This window comes from Perognathus longimembris, chromosome 15, assembly GCF_023159225.1.
Source record: "Perognathus longimembris pacificus isolate PPM17 chromosome 15, ASM2315922v1, whole genome shotgun sequence".
Lineage (NCBI taxonomy): Eukaryota > Metazoa > Chordata > Mammalia > Rodentia > Heteromyidae > Perognathus > Perognathus longimembris.
Window position 1 is genome coordinate 35,569,286 of NC_063175.1, and position 21,124 is coordinate 35,590,409.

Here is a 21,124-nt window from a genome sequence, read left to right on the forward strand (position 1 = left end):
CTAGGAGGCTGAGACATGGAGGATATCTATTCTCAGCCAGCCTGGGAAGAAAAGTCTGAGTCATTTTCCAGTTCACCAACAAATTCTTACTGGAAACATAACTAAAATGGTCCAATGCTTGCATTGAGCAGGAACAGGAGCCCATGAGTTCAAGCCCTGCAACCACCATCTCCTCTCCAAAAACAGTAAAAAAGAAAATACTTATCTTTTTTTTTTTAATTGCCAGTCCTGGGGCTTGGACTTAGGGTCTGAGCACTGTCCTTGGCTTCTTTTTGCTCAAGGCTAGCACTGCCACTTGAGCCACAGCACCACTTGTGGTCGTTTTCTATATATATGGTGCTGGGGAATTGAACCCAGGGCTTCATGTGTATGAGGCAAACACTCTTGCCACTAGGCCATATTCCTAGCCCTCATTTATCAAATTTTATACAACAAGTACTGTTCAAATATTTTAACTTCATTTACTATTTAATTTATAACCATGTGAGATATGTCTTAAAAAATAATATGCTCCTAGCAATTGACTTCATATGATAATAGACATATCAAGAATTATGATTTTAGCACAGATGACCTAACTCTGAAGCCTATTTATTTTTATCTTTGAAAGTTCCAGAGATAAAATTGCATTTAAATCCTTTATCATTACCACATATAGGTCAATAAAATATGTTTAAAAGATCTGAGATTTATTATTATGATTATTATTACTGTTATTATTTGCTGCCTTCAAATTTTTATCCTTCCCTTCGGATTCTTCTCTTCATTCTGTTGCCTCTGGGTTTACATTTGTAACATTTAGCATTATAGCATCGTGAATTTTTCTGTCCAGTTCTTTAAGCTACTTGGCATTAGTATACTCTATAAATCTCAGGAATATATCTATAAATCTGAACCTGGAAGTTAGATTGTTTCAGTTATTGAACTGAATACATTGACAGGCTGCAGGTTTTCTTATAATAAGTATATACCCACACATTTCTATTAAGACTGTTGATGTACTGTGAAATGGAAAAGCTTTCACTGTAGTTACTTAAGAAGTATTGCTTTGTTTCCACATTCAACCTAGAATTGCATTTTAGATGTGAAAAATAAATGCATGGAATAAGTTAGTAGGCAATCTATGCTTATATGAAAGGAAAAAGCATTATACTAAACACTTTGTGGGATGTACGGAGGCAAAGGACAGCTGTACCTGGAGAATACTACATATGCCATTGTAGAGATAAGAAACTTAGCAAAATCACCTGGTGGTTGGAAAAACAACATTATAAGTGACAGTAGTAAAATGGAACTAACTTCTAAAGGAAGAGTTGAGAGTTAAAGAAAACCTGCTGGACCAGTTGAGCTTTTGACAAGCTGGTCATAAAGAAGGGGATGCTGCCACTGTTTTAGCGAACTGAAGAAAATTTGTAGGCAGAACTTAGAGAATGATGTGCAAAATATATTAACTTGGCTGAATCATAGAAAGGCAAGAGAACAATCTAATGAAATGAAGACTTAGATTGTGATGAATATGCATATGTAAAGTTATCGAAGTGGGGATGAATATTTTGACAGCTAGGGCTGTCATTTAATTCATTTAGTAACTGAAATGATCCTGTGAGCTAAGTGAAGCCACATTCTAAACATATCAGAACCATGTTATTGTTTTTTTTTACAAGGGTGATACATTTAGTGTGAGAGTGAATTTATTATTCAGTTTAGAGAGTGAAATGGACCAATGATAAATGTTATTTAATGACATTTTTATCTTTTGGCTAACCATAGTTAAAAAACAAATGACTTATTGTGCAATAATGATTACTTTGATATTTAACACTGGAAAATTAGGATGATGAGAGGAAATTTAGGAAGCATTGCTAGGAATAATTGACAGGGTTGAGAATAGGTTTAGAAGGTCAGTATTGGTGAGGTAAGAGCTCCATTTGGTATAAACCTAATGGCAGTGCCTTGATGATAAAAGTACCATCTGAGAGGAGGAATGTGGAGTGGATTCTGGTTTCTAGGTCTAGTCCATTTACCAGTTTGAGGTGATATACATCTTTTAACTTTTTGAGGTTATATATTATATAAGCAATAGACTTCACGCTGCTTTTTTTCTTTTATAACAGTACTAGGGCTTAACTCTTGAACTGAGAGCTTGTGTGCTATCCCTTAGTTTTTCTGCTCAATGCTGGCACTCTGCCATTGAGCCACAGCTCCACTTCTGACTTTTTCGTGGTTAATTGAACACGAGAGTTTCATGGACCTTTCTGCTCAGGCTACCTTTGAGCTTCAGTACTCAGATATCAGCCTACTGAGTAACTAGAATTATATACATAGGCTATCAACACCTGCTAGAAGATCTTTTTTTCTAATATACTAAAGTAAAAAAAAAAGGGGGGGTAGACATTTAGTTTTACTTTGCAACATATTATCAGAAATTATTTTGTTTTTAATATGGATATTTACTTTAGTGCCTGATTACTTTGCTAATTAATAATAATATAAACAACACTAGGAATGCAAGAATTGAATGTGGCTTAGTGGTAGAGAGCTTGCCTAGCATGCATGAAGCCTCAGTACCACATAAACAGAAAAAGATGTGGTGCTGTGGCTCAAGTGGTAGAGCACTAGCCTTGAGCACAGAGAGGCTCAGGGACAGAACCCAGGCCCAAGCCCAGGATCTCCCCTCCCCCACCACGTACCGCAAAAAAATAAAAATAAAAAAAATTATCCTTGTTTAAGCAATGAAAAGAAGAAAATGTTTGAGGTTATGCAAAGAATGTGTTTCGAGAAAGGAGAAATGGAAATTGGAGTTGCTGTATAAAAGACAAGCACATCTTAAAAGAGCATCTATTATTTGTGCAAGATGATCTACTTAACTTTTTGTTAAAAAAAACCCATAACTTTAGCATTTTCCTGTCTACAGAATTAGTAAGCTTCGAAACATTTAGATGTTACCATCAAATGAATCAGACTATTTGTTGCTACCTAGCTTTACATATCCATTCTGATGTTGACTTGAGTATTGCTTTTATTTATTTATTTTTGAATGCTTATCTTTTCCTTTATCAGTAACTTCTATTCAGAGAGATGTTTTTATTCTTTCAGTTCTCATGCGAGAATGTTGGAAGGCAGACTTGAGAAATGATTAAGGGTGTACTATAACTGGAAATGTTTTTCTCTGCTTGTTGTAAAATTGAAGTATCATAAAGACAGGCAATGTGTTGTTTATAATTTTAAAATCGTTTCTGATTTTAGGCTTTGACAAAATTCTTGAAGTGTGTTAATTGGGATCTGCCTCAGGAGGCCAAACAGGCATTGGAACTTCTAGGGAAATGGAAGCCAATGGATGTGGAAGATTCTCTGGAGCTGTTATCCTCTCATTTTACCAATCCAACAGTGAGACGTTATGCAGTGGCCCGGTTGCGACAGGCTGATGATGAGGCATGTTGTTATTCATTACTCTTCCTGATTGGCTCTCTGCATTTAAAGTGTACCAAGTTTAAAACTAGAGCCTAATTATACACTGTATGTGTATGTGTTTCTAAGAGAGTAAGAATATGAACAAGCAGAGACTGAATTTTAGAAGGGAAAAGGAACTAGACTAAGTGTGTTTTCAGAAGTAGAATTAAAATATTCCTCTAAGGACTGCTCTGTGAAATGAAAATTTACTTCCTGATCTGTTTTGTGATGGGGCAATCTCTCCCAGGACATTTACCTGGCAGCATAGCTTGTATTGCTCTGTCTGGAAAAAGGAATTCAAGTGAAAAATAGCTTAATGCAGTAACAGCTAGGGAATCATTCAAATCCCCTCTATCAGTCAGTATACAACAAGCCACATTTAATTGTAGCCTCAAAAAGCCCTTGGGGCCTTTAAAGCACAGAGATGCATGGTCATCCGACTCTCCTTCAAACTGCTCCTTTAAACTTGCATCTGCTTGTAATTAAGTGTACATGTAGATTTTCCAAAGGTAGTTTTGAATTCTCATGGTAGCAAAGACTGCCAAATTTATGCTGAATATTTATACTCATGTGAAGCCATTAGGTGAGCAGAGACACTAGTTGACACAAAGCAGTGCTGGATTTTGAACTTACTAATTTTGTGAGGAATTTCTAGTCCAGCAATTTTTCTTAACTCTTAATTTTTATAGAGCAATGTGTTCTCAAACATAACTTTATAGTTTATGCTAGCCAATAGGACAGTAAATCTTTTCAACCCTCCCTAGATAAATAATGATCCCGTGGAACAACTATTACCAGTGATCTTTTTCGTATAAAACATTGAGATAATTTGTGTAGATGCTTTCCTACACACAGACAGGTGTATGTGCTATATACATTTGTATATGTGTGTGCACGTGTGTGTACATCCACTGGTACTGGGATTTGAACTCAGGGCTTGAATGCTAACCCTTAACTTTTTCACTCAAAGCTGGCACTCTACCACTTCAGTCAGAGCTCCACTTCTGATGATGTTGGTGATTAATTAATGATATGTCTCACAGGACATAACTATTATTATTATTTTATTTTATTTTTATTTTTTTGCTCATCTTGGGGCTTGAACTCAGGGCCTGGGTGCTGTCCTTGAGCCTCTTTATGTCCAAAGATAGCTCTCTACCACTTGAGTAGCTATGGTTACAGGTGTGAGCCACTGGCACCCAGCTGACACCACTGTTTTTAAGTAAGTCATTGACTACTTTTTTTTTTATTTCTTTATTGTCAAAGTGATGTACAGAAGGGTTACAGCTTCATAAGTAAGGCAGTGAGTACATTTCTTATCCAACTTGTTACCTCCTCCCACATTCCCCCCCCATTTGCCTCTTCCCTCATGAGTTGTACAGTTAGTTTACAACAGATAGTTTTGCAAGTATTGCTTTTGCATTGGTTTGTCCTTTTATCCTTTGTGTCTCTATTTTGGTGTTCCCTTTCCCTTCCCTTGTTCCAATACATGTATATACAATATCCAGGCTACTAAAATCAGTTACAGCGATACGAAGGGAAAGAAATACAAAAGAAAAAGGACATAATTTTACATGGCATGTTGAAAATAACAATGTTATACCACTTGTCTCCATAACTTGAAGCTCATTTTGCTTAGGATCATCATATATATTCATATGGACATAGCTATTGAGCTGTTGTGATTTTCTGCTAGGACTATCATAGATGTGTACTAATTATTCACAATGAGGGAAATCATAGAGTCTATGTTTCTTTGGGTCTGGCTCACTTCACTTAGTATGATTTTTTTTTTCCTGAGTCCTTCCATTTCCTTACGAATGGGCCAGTGTCATTCTTTCTGATAGAGAATTCCATTGTGTATATGTACCACATTTTCTTGATCCACCCATCTACCGAGGAGCATCTGGGTTGGTTCCATATTTTTGCAATGCCAAATTGTGCTGCAATGAACATAGTTGTGCTGGTGGATTTAGTGTGGTTTTGCTTGTAGTCTTTTGGGTAGATACCCAAAAGTGGACCTGCTGGTTCGTAGGGGAGCTCTTTTGAGGGCTAACCTCCATGCTGCTTTCCAGAGTGGAAACTGAACAAGTTTCCACTCCCACCAGCAGTGTAATAGGGTTGCCTTTTGGCCACATCCCCTCTAGCATTCTTACTGGGGTGGAATCTCAGTGTTGTTTTGACTTGCATTTTTTTTTTTTTTTATGGCCAGTGATGTAGAGCACTTCTTTTTTTTTTTTTTTTGCCAGTCCTGGGGCTTGGACTCAGGGCCTGAGCACTGTCCCTGGCTTCTTTTTGCTCAAGGCTAGCACTCTGCCACTTGAGCCACAGCGCCACTTGTGGCCGTTTTCTGTGTATGTGGTGCTGGGGAATTGAACCCAGAGCCTCATGTATAAGAGGCAAGCACTCTTGTCACTAGGCCATATCCCCAGCCCTGTAGAGCACTTCTTGATGTGTCTCTTGGCCATTCTCATTTCCGCTTCAGAGAAATCTCTTTTTAGGTCTTTAGCCCATTTGTTGAGGAGACAGTTGGTCAATGACCAATTTTTGCCAGACATGTTTTAGTAACTTTTTTTCCTATTAAATGATTCATGACTGTAAGTTTTATGTTGTATTTGTTATATAAAAAGATACTGTGAGCACTAAGAGGTTAAGCAGATTAGTAACATACCAGAGGTAACAAGTGAAAATGGTAAATGAAAGCAAACTGTTAGCTTGAGATTTAGGACTGAATTATGGCTGTAATCCTTTGATTTTTCTAACATTAGTTTCTGTTTTATTTGTTTGTTTTCCAGGATTTATTGATGTACTTATTACAGCTGGTCCAAGCTCTCAAATATGAAAATTTTGATGACATAAAGAATGGATTGGAACCTACCAAGAAGGATAGTCAGGGTGCAGTATCAGAGAGTGTGTCAACTTCTGTAATAAATTCTGCAGAAACAGATAGGTATGAATATCCAGGGAGGATGTATTTTTAAATTTGATAGCTTCCTCCTTTATTATCCTTTCCTTTTGACCCAGGTATATCAATTATAGCTTTCATATATGAGAATTGAACTTTGTTTCCCTCAGAGATCCACCAAACTCTATCTGTACTAGTGTTGAAGTTTTATCAGTGAATATGACATGTGCACTCACAGAGCACAATTGCTATTTTGGAGACAGTGCTTTGCAATCAGAATACTTGAGTTAAAAATTAAACTCTGCCAGTAGTAGCTATGTAGTTTAAGTAGCATATTTTTTTTCTCACTTGCTATGTACTCTTTCTTTGGTAGTTATGGTAAGTGTAGTAAAGCTCCATTATATGAATTATGAATAATTTTAATTATAAATATTATAATAAAGTTTATTTTTCTGAAGTAAGAGCTAGATATGAAAAGTAGTAACAGTTCAGAGATGCATATTTGACACATGTACCAAGTGCTCCATGCACATTCTGTCCTATCAGTCTCTAGGGTTGGTGTGAATGTCCTTAATATAGAAATATGAAGAACATAATCAGAAGCTGAATCGCCCTGTCTTATGTAATGCAGATATCAGTAACTCCAGAGACTAAAGTGTGAGATAAGTAGGTATTTCTGGGTAAAAGATTGCATGGCACTGTCTTGGCCTTGTGAAGGTCAAGTGATTGTTTCTTGATAGAACCAGATCTAGATTTGAGATTTTTTGAAACAGTATAGTCATTATTACCTAAATCTAAGATTTAATTTCTAGATTTTACCTTATGACTATGATGGTTGAATATGTTGCATTCTATATAGATTTAGAGAAGAACAAGCACCTTTTTCCTCATCTAGAAGTAACCTGGTTGCTCTACCATTTGAGCCATATGTCTAGCCTTGTTTGCTGTAGTTTTGATTTTTTTGTTTTTCTTAAAAAAACCACACATATTGATTGTTATTACAAAGGTGATGTAAAGAGAGGTTATACTTACCTAAGTCAGGTAATGAGGACATTTCTTTGTGGCCAATGTCATCATTTTCAACATAGTATCTAGTGAATACCACTGCTGCATTTGTTCATCCTTTGTCCATTTTATTTTGTCTTTTCTTTAGCCAGTACTGGGGCTTCAACTCAGGACCTGAGCACTGTCCCTTGGCTTCTTTTTGCTCAAGGCTAGCACTCTACCACTTGAGCCACAGTGCCACTTCTGGCTTTTTCTGTATATTTGGTGCTGAGGAATCAAACCTAGGGCTTCATGGATCCTAGGCAAGCACTCTGCCATTAGGCCACATTTACAGCCCCCCCGCCTTTTTTTTGTCTTTTTAAAGATAAATCTTGTGCATTTTGCTTGGGTTGGCCACAGGAGCATTTAATTATTCCTGGATATTTTTAGTGAAGAAAAAAATTTTGAGTCAGAGTCATAATATGTAGCCCAGGTTTGCTTTGAAGTTGTGATTTACCTGCCTCAGCCTCCTGAGCGCTAGAAATTTCCTGAGTGTATCACCATGCACAGCTCTTTAGTATTAAGAATAGAGACTCCTTACCCTTATCCTTTCTATGAATATTGGAGACCTTCGATCTAAAGCCACATGTTTTTCTTACTTATTCCACCTAGAATGTTTAACTTGTAAAAACCTACTCAAGACTGTAGTATACTATGATGAAAACTACAACCTACTATTTCCCAAATTATGACATACTGGTCACTTAGTCCTTATGATGTTTGAAAAAGGTACAAAAGACATGTGCTGGTCTTGTAGACAAAAATAATCGGGAACTATATGCTCTTTCCCCAAGTATAGTGTGACTCTAGTATATCAGTGAAAACACTTCAAAAGGACATAATCCCCATTAACTGTGCTACAAATAATATGTGCTTACTCTTTTAGATAGTCATGTATTTTTTTAACATCTGAATGGTCTTTTCTGTTACATTTTCAGTTCTCAGATTATAAGCAACCCACTTCCTTCAGTGTCCTCCCCTCCTCCTGCATCGAAAACAAAAGAAGTTTCAGATGGTGAAAATTTGGAGGTGAGTACAAAAATTTTCAAGCTTACTTTGTAGGCTAGTGGCACTCAGAAAAGTATATTTTGGGTACTGCCTGGTTAAAAGGTGATTCAGAATGTATTGTAGAACTTGTTCTTAGAACTTATAATTTAATCATTCTATATTTACCACAGATGTTATAAAGACTAATTCTTTGATACCAGAAAGATAAGTTGGTTCTATGTATTGCTTTCTGTCAGATTTTTGGAGTTAATGACTGAATGAGTTTTGTGACTACACTTCACAGGTTTACTTCCCCCTTGAGAATATTTTACTAAAAAAGAAGATTTAAAATCTAATTGTCTTAGAATACTTAGGTGAGCCCCTCAAGGAGATGTTGTACTCAGGCTAAATATTTTGCCCTTTCAAAGCTAAGAAAAACATTTATTCAGCTATTTCTGTATGTGTGTTACACACACATAGACATAAATACACATGCTTTTATGATCTACCACGAACTATTTTGGATGCTAAGAGATGCAAAAATGTCTTTATTTTTGTCATCGTGGGTCTTGCATTCTAGTGTGGAACTGAGTAAAAATCTATTTCTATGTATGTAGTAGAAGAAATAATGTTAATTATTCAAATGTACTAAATCACAGAGGCATTATAGCATTGGGGCAGGGTTAGCTGGTTGCAGTGTTGCAAAGATTAATTACTAATGATTCCCCAGAAAACTAACATCTGCTTAAAGGTGAGGCACATAAAGAAATAATAACGTGATTATAGGGAAAGGCCTTAGCAGAGGGAATAACAAGTGTAAAGAACTTCAAGGGTAAGAATTTGTTTATGGAACAACAGAGGCCATTGTGCCTGATTGGGGTAAAAAGAAAAGAACATGACAGAAGATTGAGTCTGAGAGAGAACTATATGGCTGGTTGAGTAAGGCCTATAAGCCGTCCTTATACCAAAGTAGTTTATTTGGAAGCTACTGAAGTAATGTTTCCTTTTTTCCTTCCCTGTAAATAAAGTTGGACAAACAGTTTACACCTTCAAGTTTATATTCAGCCAAGCTCAATTTCCTCTAGGTGGAGCTGGGAATCAAACCAACAGCCTCATTTATATGAGGCATGCTATATTATATCTCCAACCCTGAAATTGTTTATTTAAACACAACTAGAAACACCAATATTTTCTTCTCCTTTTTGAAAGTTGAGGAGAATATTTGGACTTCCTGTTTAGGGAACCATTTTGTATGTCACAGAGATATAAACAAAAGATAAAAAGTTTTCATTGCAAAAATATGGTTCCATTTCAGACATTCAGAGTTCATGAAGAAAGGTGTTGCTGAAATGTTGGGTGCAGTTTTGTACATGTCACTGAGCAAGTATATCATAACACAATTAAAATCTTTTGAACTTGCACTCAGTAACTACTTAGAGATATTTACACCACTAAGGGTATCTATATTCTTACCATTTCTTCTGATGCCTATGGTTTCTAATATGAGATCATTTTCTTTTTGCCTAAAGCATAATTAAAAAAATGTTTTAAAACTTAAAGCATTTGACATCCAAATTGAATTTAAAATTTTACAATACATATTTCCTATTTCATAGTTTTAAAATTTAATTTTTCCTTATTTATGCTCTATAAATAAGTTTTTATAGAAAAAGCATTCTGTAAAATGAAAACTATGTGCTTTATATTAAACATATACATCACTGTATAAAAATGTAATGTCCTTACCATACAGTCAAAAGGAAAACTTGCAACAGATTTTCTGCCTATTGAATGAATGTAATTTTCAACTTTGCATTATGACTTAAAATGTAGACCTAAAGTTCAACGTAAGATTCTCAGCACTAATGAAAGCTTTGACACATCTTCATTATGATAACAATCTCTAATTACTCAAGCTTACATCCTTAAGAACTCTTACTACAGAGATGTATGTCTTTGTGTGTGTGTCTGTGTCTGTGTGTCTGTTTGCACATGCACGTGCGCACTTGTGCCCCTATACTCAGCCCTGATTTTTAAGGCTTGGGTTCTGGGCACCACTGTCCCCTTTTTCAAAAGCTCTCGAAGCTGTTGCTTGACTATTTGAGCTATAGCTCCACTTTTGGCTTTGTGCTAGTTAATTGGAGATAAGAGTCTCATGGTCTTTCCTGCCCAAGCTGGTTTCAAGCCATAATCCTCATTTGTCAGCCTCCTAAGTAGTTAGGATTACAGAGTGAGCCACCTCTTCTCCTAAATTTCCACCTTTGGATACCTCCACTTTCTAAATTCAGTAAGAAGATTTGAGTTCATTCTTTTCTTCTTACTCCTTGTTTGTCAGCATGTCATATTAATTATAATTCTCACTTTTGCCTTTTCTGCTTTCCTTATCTAAAGTATTTCTGTAAGAATTTCTTTCTCCCCTGTGACCCAGCAGCCTCACTTTTGGGCATCTACCCAAGAGACTACAAACAAGAACACATTAAGGCCACCAGCACAACAATGTTCATCGCAGCACAATTTGTCATAGCTAAAATATGAAACCAACCCAGATGCCCCTCAGTAGACGAATGGATCAGGAAAATGTGGTACATATGCACAATAGAATTTTATGCCTCTATCAGAAAGAATGACATTGCCCCATTCATAAGGAAATGGAAGAACCTAGAAAAAAAATTATACTAAGTGAAGTGAGCCAGACCCAAAGAAACATGGACTCTGGTTTCCCTCAGAGGGAATAATTAGCACAGGTTTAGGCTAGTCATAGCAGAGGATCACAAGAGCCCAGCAGCTATGCCCTTATGAACAAATAAGATGATACTAAGTGAAATGAACTCCACTCCATGTTATGCAAATGACCGTTATATCACTGTTGTAATTACTTTCAACATGCCATGTGAAACCGTAGCTTCTTTTTCTGATGATCCTCTTGTATCTCCTTTCTGTGGTTGTCCCTGCACTGTCACTGTATCTCATCTGAGTACCCTGGATACTGTATATACTGGTATTAGAACTAGGGAAGTGAAAGGGAATATCAACATCGAGAGACAAAGGATAAAAAGAGAAACGACTCCAAAAGCAATCCTTTCAAAACCATTTGGTGTTAAACCAACTGAACAACTCATGGGGGGGAGAGAGAAAGGGGGCGAGGGGAGGGAGAAATGAGGTAGTAGATAACAAATAGTGCAAGAAATGTACCCATGGCCTAATGTATGAAACTGTAACCTCTCTGTACATCACTGTGACAATAAATAAGTAATTATTATTAAAAAAATGAACTACAAAAAAAGAATTTCTCAGCTGTCCAATGAAGCTACAGGAGAACAATAAAATTTGCTAGTTTCTTCTCTGTTGCTTGGAAAGGTGAATTGGTAGATGAAAATATAAACTGTGACAGAAGATATACAGATGAAAACTGATATTTCAAAAGTAGACTTTTTTTTTCTTCTCACCTGATAATTTATAATAGTTTGTTTTTAATTCTTTCAGCAAGATCTGTGTACCTTCTTGATATCAAGAGCTTGCAAAAATTCGACACTGGCTAATTATTTATACTGGTATGTGGAAATAATTTTCTGTTTATTTCGCTCCTCCTAAGCACTTTTCCCCCACGCTTTGCAAATATAAAGATAAAATGTAATATACTAGTCATCAAAACCGTGTATCAGTGTTTGAGTCACTCACATTTCTGTACTGCTTCGTTCGTGAAAATGCTTGAAATAATAATAATGTTGCTTCTCTTCCTTTACCTGATTTTCGCAAAGTAAGTTATCACTTGCCAAGGTAGTCTTTTTTTTTCCAATTTGTTCTGTTTGTCTTTCATCCTATTAACGTAATATATAATACTTTACAATTGTCACATAATTTATCAAGATGGTGAAATGTAAAAATAGAAAGTGAGAATTCAAAGTTACCTTGTTTCATCTAACAATGGATGAATGAGTCTTAGTTTTGTACAAAACCCAAAGGGCAGAGGGGCAGCTAGATACACTATACCTAAAACCTTCTTTACAGTGAATACTTAAAAGTAAATAATACTTTGAAATTCTTGACAGATGCAGGTGTTTTTTGTTGTTTTTTTTGTCTTTTTTTGTTGGTTGTGGGGTTTGAATTCAGGGTGAGGGTGCTGTCCTGAGCTTTTTTTCTCAAGGCTAATACTCTACTGCTTCAAGCCACAGCTCCACTTCTGGTTTTTAAGTGGTTAATTGGAGATAAGAGTCTCAGAGAGACTATTCTGCCTAGACTGACTTTGAACTATGATCCTCATGATCCTCAGATATCACCCACCTGAGTAGATAGGATTACAGGCATGAGCCCCAGGGCCCAAGTTAGGGTTTTATTTTTAGCTGTATAAATTATTTTATAATTTACTGTTCACAGTTATTTCTTTTTCTTTCCTTTTTCTTTTGGTTTATGCCCTGTGGTTACTTTTTTTATTTCTGTACCCTTTGTCCTGTATGTAAGTTTATCTGATTTGCAGAAGGGAAGGGGAATCACAGAAATGGAAGGACAAGAGGTTAAGCAGTACAACAGTGATACTCACTATGCATTATGTTAGAAATGAACTTTATAACTTGTGGGGAAGTGGAGCCCTAGTGGGGGCGGGAAGCAGGAGAAAATGAGGAAGGGGAAACCGTGTTCAAAGAGAAAGGTACTCATTACTTATGTAACTGTAACCCCTCTGTACATCTCCTTTACAATAAAAAAATTAAAAATAAAGAAAAAATATCTCTGATCAATGTTGCTGCTGCTTTATAGCCTTAATTGAAGAAATATAAGTAACATATCCATTCTGAAAACTTGTTATTGTGAATGATAACAAGATAGTTTGCTTTTTTATTGTAAAGAAATTAAACAGATACTATCTTGTTTTAGATTTAGTTTGGAGAACATGTTTTGTGAGTTGAGTCAAACTTAATTTCATCCTCTCATTCTCTATACATAATTCTATTTTCATTATTGCCTCTGTAGCCAAGAAATAGGTAATGAAATCAGCACTCTTTAACACAGGTGACCAATGTTTACATAAATAATATTTAAACCTTCATGATTTTCTTTGCAAAGAGAAAAATAATACCAACATTCTTGATCAAATCAGTCATTTTATCCCCTTTGGAACTTGTGATTTATTTTTTTCCACTGCTAGCCTTAAGTGAGAAGAAAAATAGTTCTCTTATACTTTAGCAGTTGAATATAATATTCATAAAAGTACATTTCCATTGCACTAAATCTAAATATGTATCCACAAAATATATTGGCTAGTTGTTAATACCTATCATTCCTTTCAAAAGTTTATTTGTAAATTTATAAATTCCCATTTTAAACAAATAGCTATTTCCTTTTAATGTAATGTATTACTTTTTAATGTTCTCTGTATTCTGATCTGAATTCTTAATTGTGTTTCTATCCACTAGTATTATGGATAAATATTTTCTCGTGAAAATCCAAGTAAATATTTAAAAGGAAGCAGAGGAAATATGTACTGAGCATATTTCTGAGTTTTTTAAGTAAGTATTTCTAAGCATGGGTATTTTAAAATTAAGGTTTTTATATAAAATTTTAACTCATCTTTTTTATTCATTTATTAGAATTATTTTATGGGTATTTCATTACCCTGCAATATAAATGCAAAGGCAGGTATTTTTTGTATTGGAACTTATAGTCTGAAGTAGCTACGATTGTAGAAAATATAGGTATATATAATGACTATGTGATATTTGGAGATTATTTATTCTTTGCATTTGACTCACGACCAGATTTCATTTTGATGGATGTAATCTTTGATCTCTTATTTCCAGTTGGAAGAGTTTTCTAATTGTTGTGAAAGCAGCTGACTGGGGGAAGCCTAGTATATTAACAATTTCCAACATGACAACAGTTTCTACTTAGAAAGTGGGCTTTGTTTTTCCTTTTTTTCTTAATTTTTAAAAATTTTATTGTTATTGTAAAGGTGATGTACAGTGGGGTTACAGTTACATACATCAGATAATGAGTACTTTTTTTAGTAGTGTCACCTCTTCCCTGGTTTTCTCCCAGTTTTTCCCTCCCAACCTTCTCCCTAACAAGTTGTATGATTCACCTTCAACATAGTGTCTAGTGACTATCACTGCTGCATTTGTTTACCTTTTGGCTCACCATATCTGTGTTCTTCCCTACCTTTTTGAAAACAGATAATCTTACTTACAAGACAAAAGGTACAGAATCAACATCAACAAAGGAGAAATTGAAAAAGAAGCAAAATACATAAAACCTCTTGTTTCCATTTCTTGGGGTTTATTTTCATAAATATCACTTGATAAGGTCCTATGCCCATAGCTTTTGAACCTCTGTGATCCTCTCCTAAGAATATCCTGTGGTTTCACCATGTGAATGTCTAGTCCTTTATGATATATCGTATCTAAGTTTTATTTGTCTTTTATCATTCAATATGTTGACATGTAGATATCAATAAAGTGTAGCCTCAGTTGCCAGTGTTAAGAGTGTTAAGTAAAACTTAGGTTTGACTTGTGCTTTTCCACTACTTTTCAGATTTACTGAAACAGTAGGATCAGCTATGTCTATTCACTAAGAAATAATTATTTTTCTCATTTTTAGATTGTGTATTACCTATTCAGAAATTCTTATGAAGAGAAAGGTATAGCTGAATACCTTTGACTGGTTGACATTGCTTTTATGAATATAGGATAATAATATGGAAAATAATATCAAATCATCATTCTCATCCTTTGAACTGAAAGTATAAATATATTAATAAAATAGAATGTATATGTCCTTTCACTAAGCTTACTGTATTATGGGGAATGTACTAAAATATAAGTTTATACTTTTTTTGTTTTGTTTGGAATATTTTCGATTTCTTTTTCATCTTTTCCCTTTCCAAAGACTCAAAAAGAAGTCCTGTGGTGGCTAAGTCCTGAGGGGCCAATAGTTGTGTAGACAATCCTTTTAAAATGAGTAGTGTCAACCTTTTAAGCCACAGAGGGGACTTAGAGTCTGCAATGTGTAAAATGTTGGGCATCCAAATCTATAAATCGTTCCAATTTTTTATTTTTATAGTCATTCCAGTGTCTTGAAATTGAAAGTAAACTTTGGATGCTTTGACATGTTTTCTGTAAGTTTTAAGACCTTGGAAAGTAATAAAAGTTATTTACTCCACAAAATGAAATTGCTCGGGTAGAGAGTATCACACCAGTGTCATGTTACAATGAGGGCCTGGACAATCTTGTCTCCATTTCCACTTTAAGATGACAGTTTTCAAGGGAATACTAAACAGAACTTTGTGGAATCAAGTTTATAGGTGTGCACAGAGACAAACAATCAAATCTAGGTCTTGTATTCTTGATCTAATCTTGTCTTTCATATTTGGAGAAGGCACTGTAATTTTATTATAAGTAAGCTTATCTTAGTAGCAGAACTTCGGCAGATAATTTGAAAAGTGTTTGATAATTTCACTATTGTCATAAAGATCAACATATACTTTCACTAACAGGAAACTGTAGTTCTTGTGTTTACCTGGTGATCAACACCAAGTAAAGACAGCAGTAGGACAGCAGTATATTGTGGGTCATTTTTATGCTTCTGTATAGATGAGATTGCTATAGCATATGTATGAGAAGAAACTGAATGTATAAAGGTAGTAGAAACAAGGACTTTAACCAATATGAACTTGATTTTGAATGAAATCTTATCAGTTTTATAATTCAAATCTATTGAATAATTTTAGATAGAATCCTCAAGTGGGCATATATTCTAGAATGCCATGTATAGAAAATAGGAATTTATTTTCACTATTTGTTTCTCATTAGTCTAGAACATATTTGTCCAATAACATTTAGCTCAGTGGCATAAATAATCTACTCTGTTTGTACATCTTTGGAGCACTTTTATAGGCTGATTGGAATATGATTGGAAAAGTGGATTTTTTTTCCTTCCAATTTAGCTTAAATAGCTGTGTCTATTGGCAGTTCTGGAAGTTCTAGAATGCATTCTGGATTCAGAGATTCATGAATACCTTCTTTCTGCTTTAAAATTCTTGCTGGGAAAACTATACAGTAAATCTAACATTATGGTTTAATTATTCATATAGACTTTGTAGAAAACTTGGGGTTCCCCAACTCTAGGATCTTCAAGAACATTTGTTATCATAGGTACAGCCTTTCCTTGGGAAGTAGGGAGGACAAATCTCTACCAACTTTAAAAACACTTGTGTGTGCAACACTATCTGGATGTTGAGATTCTGAAAGACCTAAGCTCCAGCATCTCCCACCAGTTACCTACAACCGCCTATGTGCAGGTTTTTTTTGTTTGTTTGTTTGTTTTGGCCAGTCCTGGGCTTTGGACTCAGGGCCTGAGCACTGTCCCTGGCTTCTTTTTGCTCAAGGTTAGCTCTGCCACTTGAGCCACAGTGCCACTTCTGGCCATTTTCTGTATATGTGGTGCTGGGGAATTGAACCCAGGACCTCATGTATACGAGGTGAGCACTGTTGCCAGTAGGCCATATCCCCAGGCCACCTACAACCACCTATGAAGGTAGCTAAGAGTTAAACAGAAGCAAATATTGATAGATTAGCAACAAAAATTGTGAAGGAAGCTATCCTTCTCCTCTCAGTTTTGATAAGGAAGTGGTTAGGTTCTATAAAAAAAGACAGAATGCCAGTTATATTTGACGAATGAATAGAATATGCACAGATGAAGAGTTAGGGAAAGTCTTTCAGTACAGCACTGTAATGTTAGTAAATTAACACTAGAAGTGTGTAGAAGGAGTAAGAGACTGATCTGCCTAGAATATGAATAAAAAAGTGTTGTGTAGAGAAGTTTACATCAGAATCCTGGGACTATATTGTTTTTAAATTTATTTGGCTATTTAGTGGTGCTGGAAATGGAGCTAACACTGTTGCAAAGTAATAGAAAAGAGAGGAAACATTGATGCTTATTTTTGTTGCTGTGACATAAAGGAATTTTTTAAAGTTACTATTGATTGGATGAGAACTAGAGTTAAGTAGGTTTTTTTTTAGAGTTGGAGAGGTCAGATATCTGCTCTTGGATTCCACATATGTGTGGATAGAATGAGAAATCAGTGGTAAACTTCAAAAGGTCTGGTGAGTAATTGAATAAAGTGTTTGAGGTAGGAGCTTATAGGCTCTAAATGCATGAGCCACAAGTTCAACACAGAGTGTCAATGTAAGATTTGAGTAGGGTTTGTATTCTCTGCTTTGCTTCCCTCTCTTTTTTCTTAACAATCAGGTAGATCAGATAATCCAGATATGTGTTTCCTATGTGACATCTGAAAGAACTTGTATTTGAAATCTTGTTCAATGATATTTTTTGTAATAAATTCCTGGACGATTGATACTATTTTCAATAGAGGTAGAAAACGATCCCATTTCACTCAATAAGCTCAATTTTACATATATTTTGGCAATAATGGCTCTAGTGTTTAAATCACGTTCATCTAGCAGGTCAATATGAAAGGAGTCTGGTTAAATAAATAAATGCAAAAATTATACATTCAATAATATATCTATCCTATGTATTATATATATAGGAGTTACCAACATTGAGATGTCTAAAACTATGAGACTGACATATTCATTTATTGATAAAATGAGTATCTATTAAAGAGCCAAATATGAAGTGCTAGACTTATAGAGTACTCTGTTCTTGTTGAGCACTTCTTTTTTTTTTCTCCCTTCCTGGTCTTCAACTCAGGGTCTGGGCACTTTCCTTGAGCCTTTTTGTGCCCAAGGCTAGTGCTCTACCACTTGAGTCACAGTGCCACTTCTGGTATTTTCTGCATAGTTAATTGGAAATAAAGAATCTCATGGACTTTCCTAACCCCAGGCTGGCTTTGAACTATGATCCTCAGGTCTCAGCCTACTGCGTAGTTAGGATTACAGGTGTAAGCCATTGTTGAGCACTTCTGAGTAGGTGATGTACTCTTCAGGGATAATAAAAATAAAAATAAGTATTGAGACTGCGGATTTAAGAAACACCTTCAGTAAATGAGATTGAAATATGTCATAAAATTTTAAACAATTAAACAGTTTGAGAATCACCTCAGTAGAATAGAGTTCGGGTCTGGACACTCCAAGTTCTGATTTAGATTTCTTTTATACAATCAACTAATTGTTCCATCGTGGGCATAATGTAGCATTCCCCATATTGTTGTTGATGAAGAAAATTCTTTTCAAACTATACATTGTCATTCGTTGAAAACAATATAGACCTTCACAGTTTAGTGACACTTGCTTTTAAGTATCTTGACTATGTTCCAGTCATATTAACAAATAATATATCATTTTAAATAATGATATATGACTAAGTAATAAATTTGGCAAATACTAACTTTCTCAGGGCACTGCATCTCATAGGACTTTATATACATCTCTGTGAACATATGTGGCAGTGTGTACCAACTTGAGATATAAAATGCTATTTATTATCTTGATACCTTCCTGTCAGGACATTTGGAAACATTAGTTTTTCAGATTATTGCTTTTATAAGGAGTTATACGGAAACATTTAGAATTTCATTAGCTCTCAAGAACATAAGATAGAGAATTGCATAGACAGGTTTTTGAGAATAGGAATTTGGATGAGAAAGGAAGTATCTCAATTTAAAATTTTATTCATATTTCAAAGTATGTTAATGAGCAGTGATTCCAGAATGATATTTAGAATAACAGGCTATGTGTTATATACAGTGTTGACAATAATAAGCTTTATTTATGAGTGTTTTGGGAACATGACCTTAGACGGTTTTGAGGAATATTAATACTGTAGTACTCTTAGATGATAGGAGAAAATGCTTGTTGGCAAACATCTTTTTAAAAACTAGGGCTGTTTCTCATGTTAAACATTCTTACTGTTGCTTACCTTTTAATGATTGTTATATGTGTTGCTTCTTACTTTTCATTATAGAAAATGGTGATAAAATGTACTTTATTACTTCCACCTGTAATATTGAAAATATCTGCTTTAGTGAAAGTATGTTGAAAAATGAATCTGAATTGTGTTTCACTTTACATAAATTATTTAAAACATATTTTGAAGGTATGTGATAGTGGAATGTGAAGATCAAGATACTCAGCAGAGAGACCCAAAGACCCATGAGATGTACTTGAACGTAATGAGAAGATTCAGCCAAGCATTGTTGAAGGTAGCTATTTAATGTGGGTTTGACAAACTGGAGTGTCTCAACACAACTGCCCTATTGCTACTTTGTTATATCCCCTGAGCTAAGAATCACTTTTACATTTTGAAATTATGCGGATAAACAGAAGACATGTGCATTTGCTTGCATAGGTGTGCATGCGTGTGTGTGTGTGTGTGAACTCAGGTCCTTCTTTCTTTTTCTTTTCTCTTTTTCTTTTTGCCAGTCGTAGGGCTTGGACTCAAGGCCTGAGCACTGTCCCTGGCTTCTTTTTTGCTCACTTTTTACCACTTGCGCCATGCACCACTTCTGGCTTTTTCTGCATATGTGGTGCTGAGGAATGTAACCCAGGGCTTCATGCATGCTAGGTGAGCACTCTACCACTAAGCCACATTCCCAGCCCTCAAGTCCTTATTTCTTGAGAATGCCCTGGTCTAGTATTCTTATTACTCATTTTGAGTCATACCTACAGCTCAGTGTTTTTCTCCTTTCCTCCCTTCCCTTTCCCTTTCTCTCTCTCTTTCTCCCTCTCTTGGTATGTAAAAATTAATTGAAATTAATGTTTTAATGTTCATAGTAAGTTACTGTGACATAGCTATGCTCATACATTTGCATATTTTATGACTACTTTTGCATTGCAATAACAACTTAACAATTCAAATCAATATTGTATGTCCTAAGGGCTGGGAATGTGGCTTATTGGTAAAGTACTTGCCAGCATGCACGAAGCCCTAGGTTCGATTCCGCGGTACCAATATAAATAGAAAAAGCTGGAAGTAGCACTGTGGCTCAAGTGGTAGAGTGCTAGCCTTGAGCAAAAGAAGCTGAGAGGAGGTGCCCAAGTCCTGAGTTCAAGCCCCAGAACCGGCAAAAAAAAATACACTTTACAGAAGTATAATTTGATACTTTACAGGGATTTTGTTGATCTGTGCTTTAATGAACCCGTAGATGACACAGAAATAGAATCTTGCTTTTTTTCTCTCCCTTTTTGTTGTCTGTGGCTCTGATTTTGACTAGTTATGTTCTACTAATCTGGCAGTAATCATGGTAAATATATATATATTTTTTTTGGCCAGTCCTGGGCCTTGGACTCAGGGCCTGAGCACTGTCCCTGGCTTCTTCCCGCTCAAGGCTAGCACTCTGCCACTTGAGCCACAGCACCGCTTCTGGCCGTTTTCTGTATATGTGGTGCTGGGGAATCGAACCTAGGGCCTCGTGTATCCGAGGCAGGCACTCTTGCCACTAGGCTATATCCCCAGCCCCATGGTAAATATTCTCTGTAACTGTTTGCCTGGATTTTTTTTTTTTTTTTTTGCCTGTTAGGACACTGAAGCAGTTTTCACTGTTAACCAGCAGAGGGTGCCTAACATTCAGGAATTAATCTGAGTTTGCTTTGAAATGTATTACTTCATAACACCTTTTATTTGATGTTTCCTGTTTTATGTTCTTAATTAAATTAAATATCATTAATTACTCTGTCACTTGCAGCTCTTGTTACCCATCAAGTCATTTCAGTTGGCTTTAAGCTTAATTTTTCTCATCTTTTAAAGCAAGATGAAACTATTTTTACAGCTGCTATCATGAGGGAATGT

At 35.5% G+C, this 21,124-nt stretch overlaps 1 protein-coding gene and 1 long non-coding RNA gene across 2 annotated transcripts in view; one reads left to right on the forward strand and one right to left on the reverse strand.

Moving 5' to 3' along the window:
- Pik3c3 (phosphatidylinositol 3-kinase catalytic subunit type 3) overlaps positions 1-21,124 on the forward strand; it is a 100,185-nt gene that overhangs the window by 34,986 nt on the left and 44,075 nt on the right. Inside the window, exons 10-14 of the mRNA XM_048363129.1 lie at positions 3,247-3,432; positions 6,246-6,400; positions 8,338-8,428; positions 11,870-11,937; positions 19,433-19,538. Of these exons, the coding sequence (XP_048219086.1) occupies positions 3,247-3,432; positions 6,246-6,400; positions 8,338-8,428; positions 11,870-11,937; positions 19,433-19,538 (606 nt within the window). The remainder of the gene's footprint in view (positions 1-3,246; positions 3,433-6,245; positions 6,401-8,337; positions 8,429-11,869; positions 11,938-19,432; positions 19,539-21,124) is intronic.
- LOC125363832 lies at positions 14,783-17,246 on the reverse strand. Its single transcript, XR_007213357.1, has 2 exons — positions 16,899-17,246; positions 14,783-16,653 (listed from the first exon to the last, which is right to left on the reverse strand). It is a non-coding gene; the product is annotated as an uncharacterized LOC125363832 (long non-coding RNA).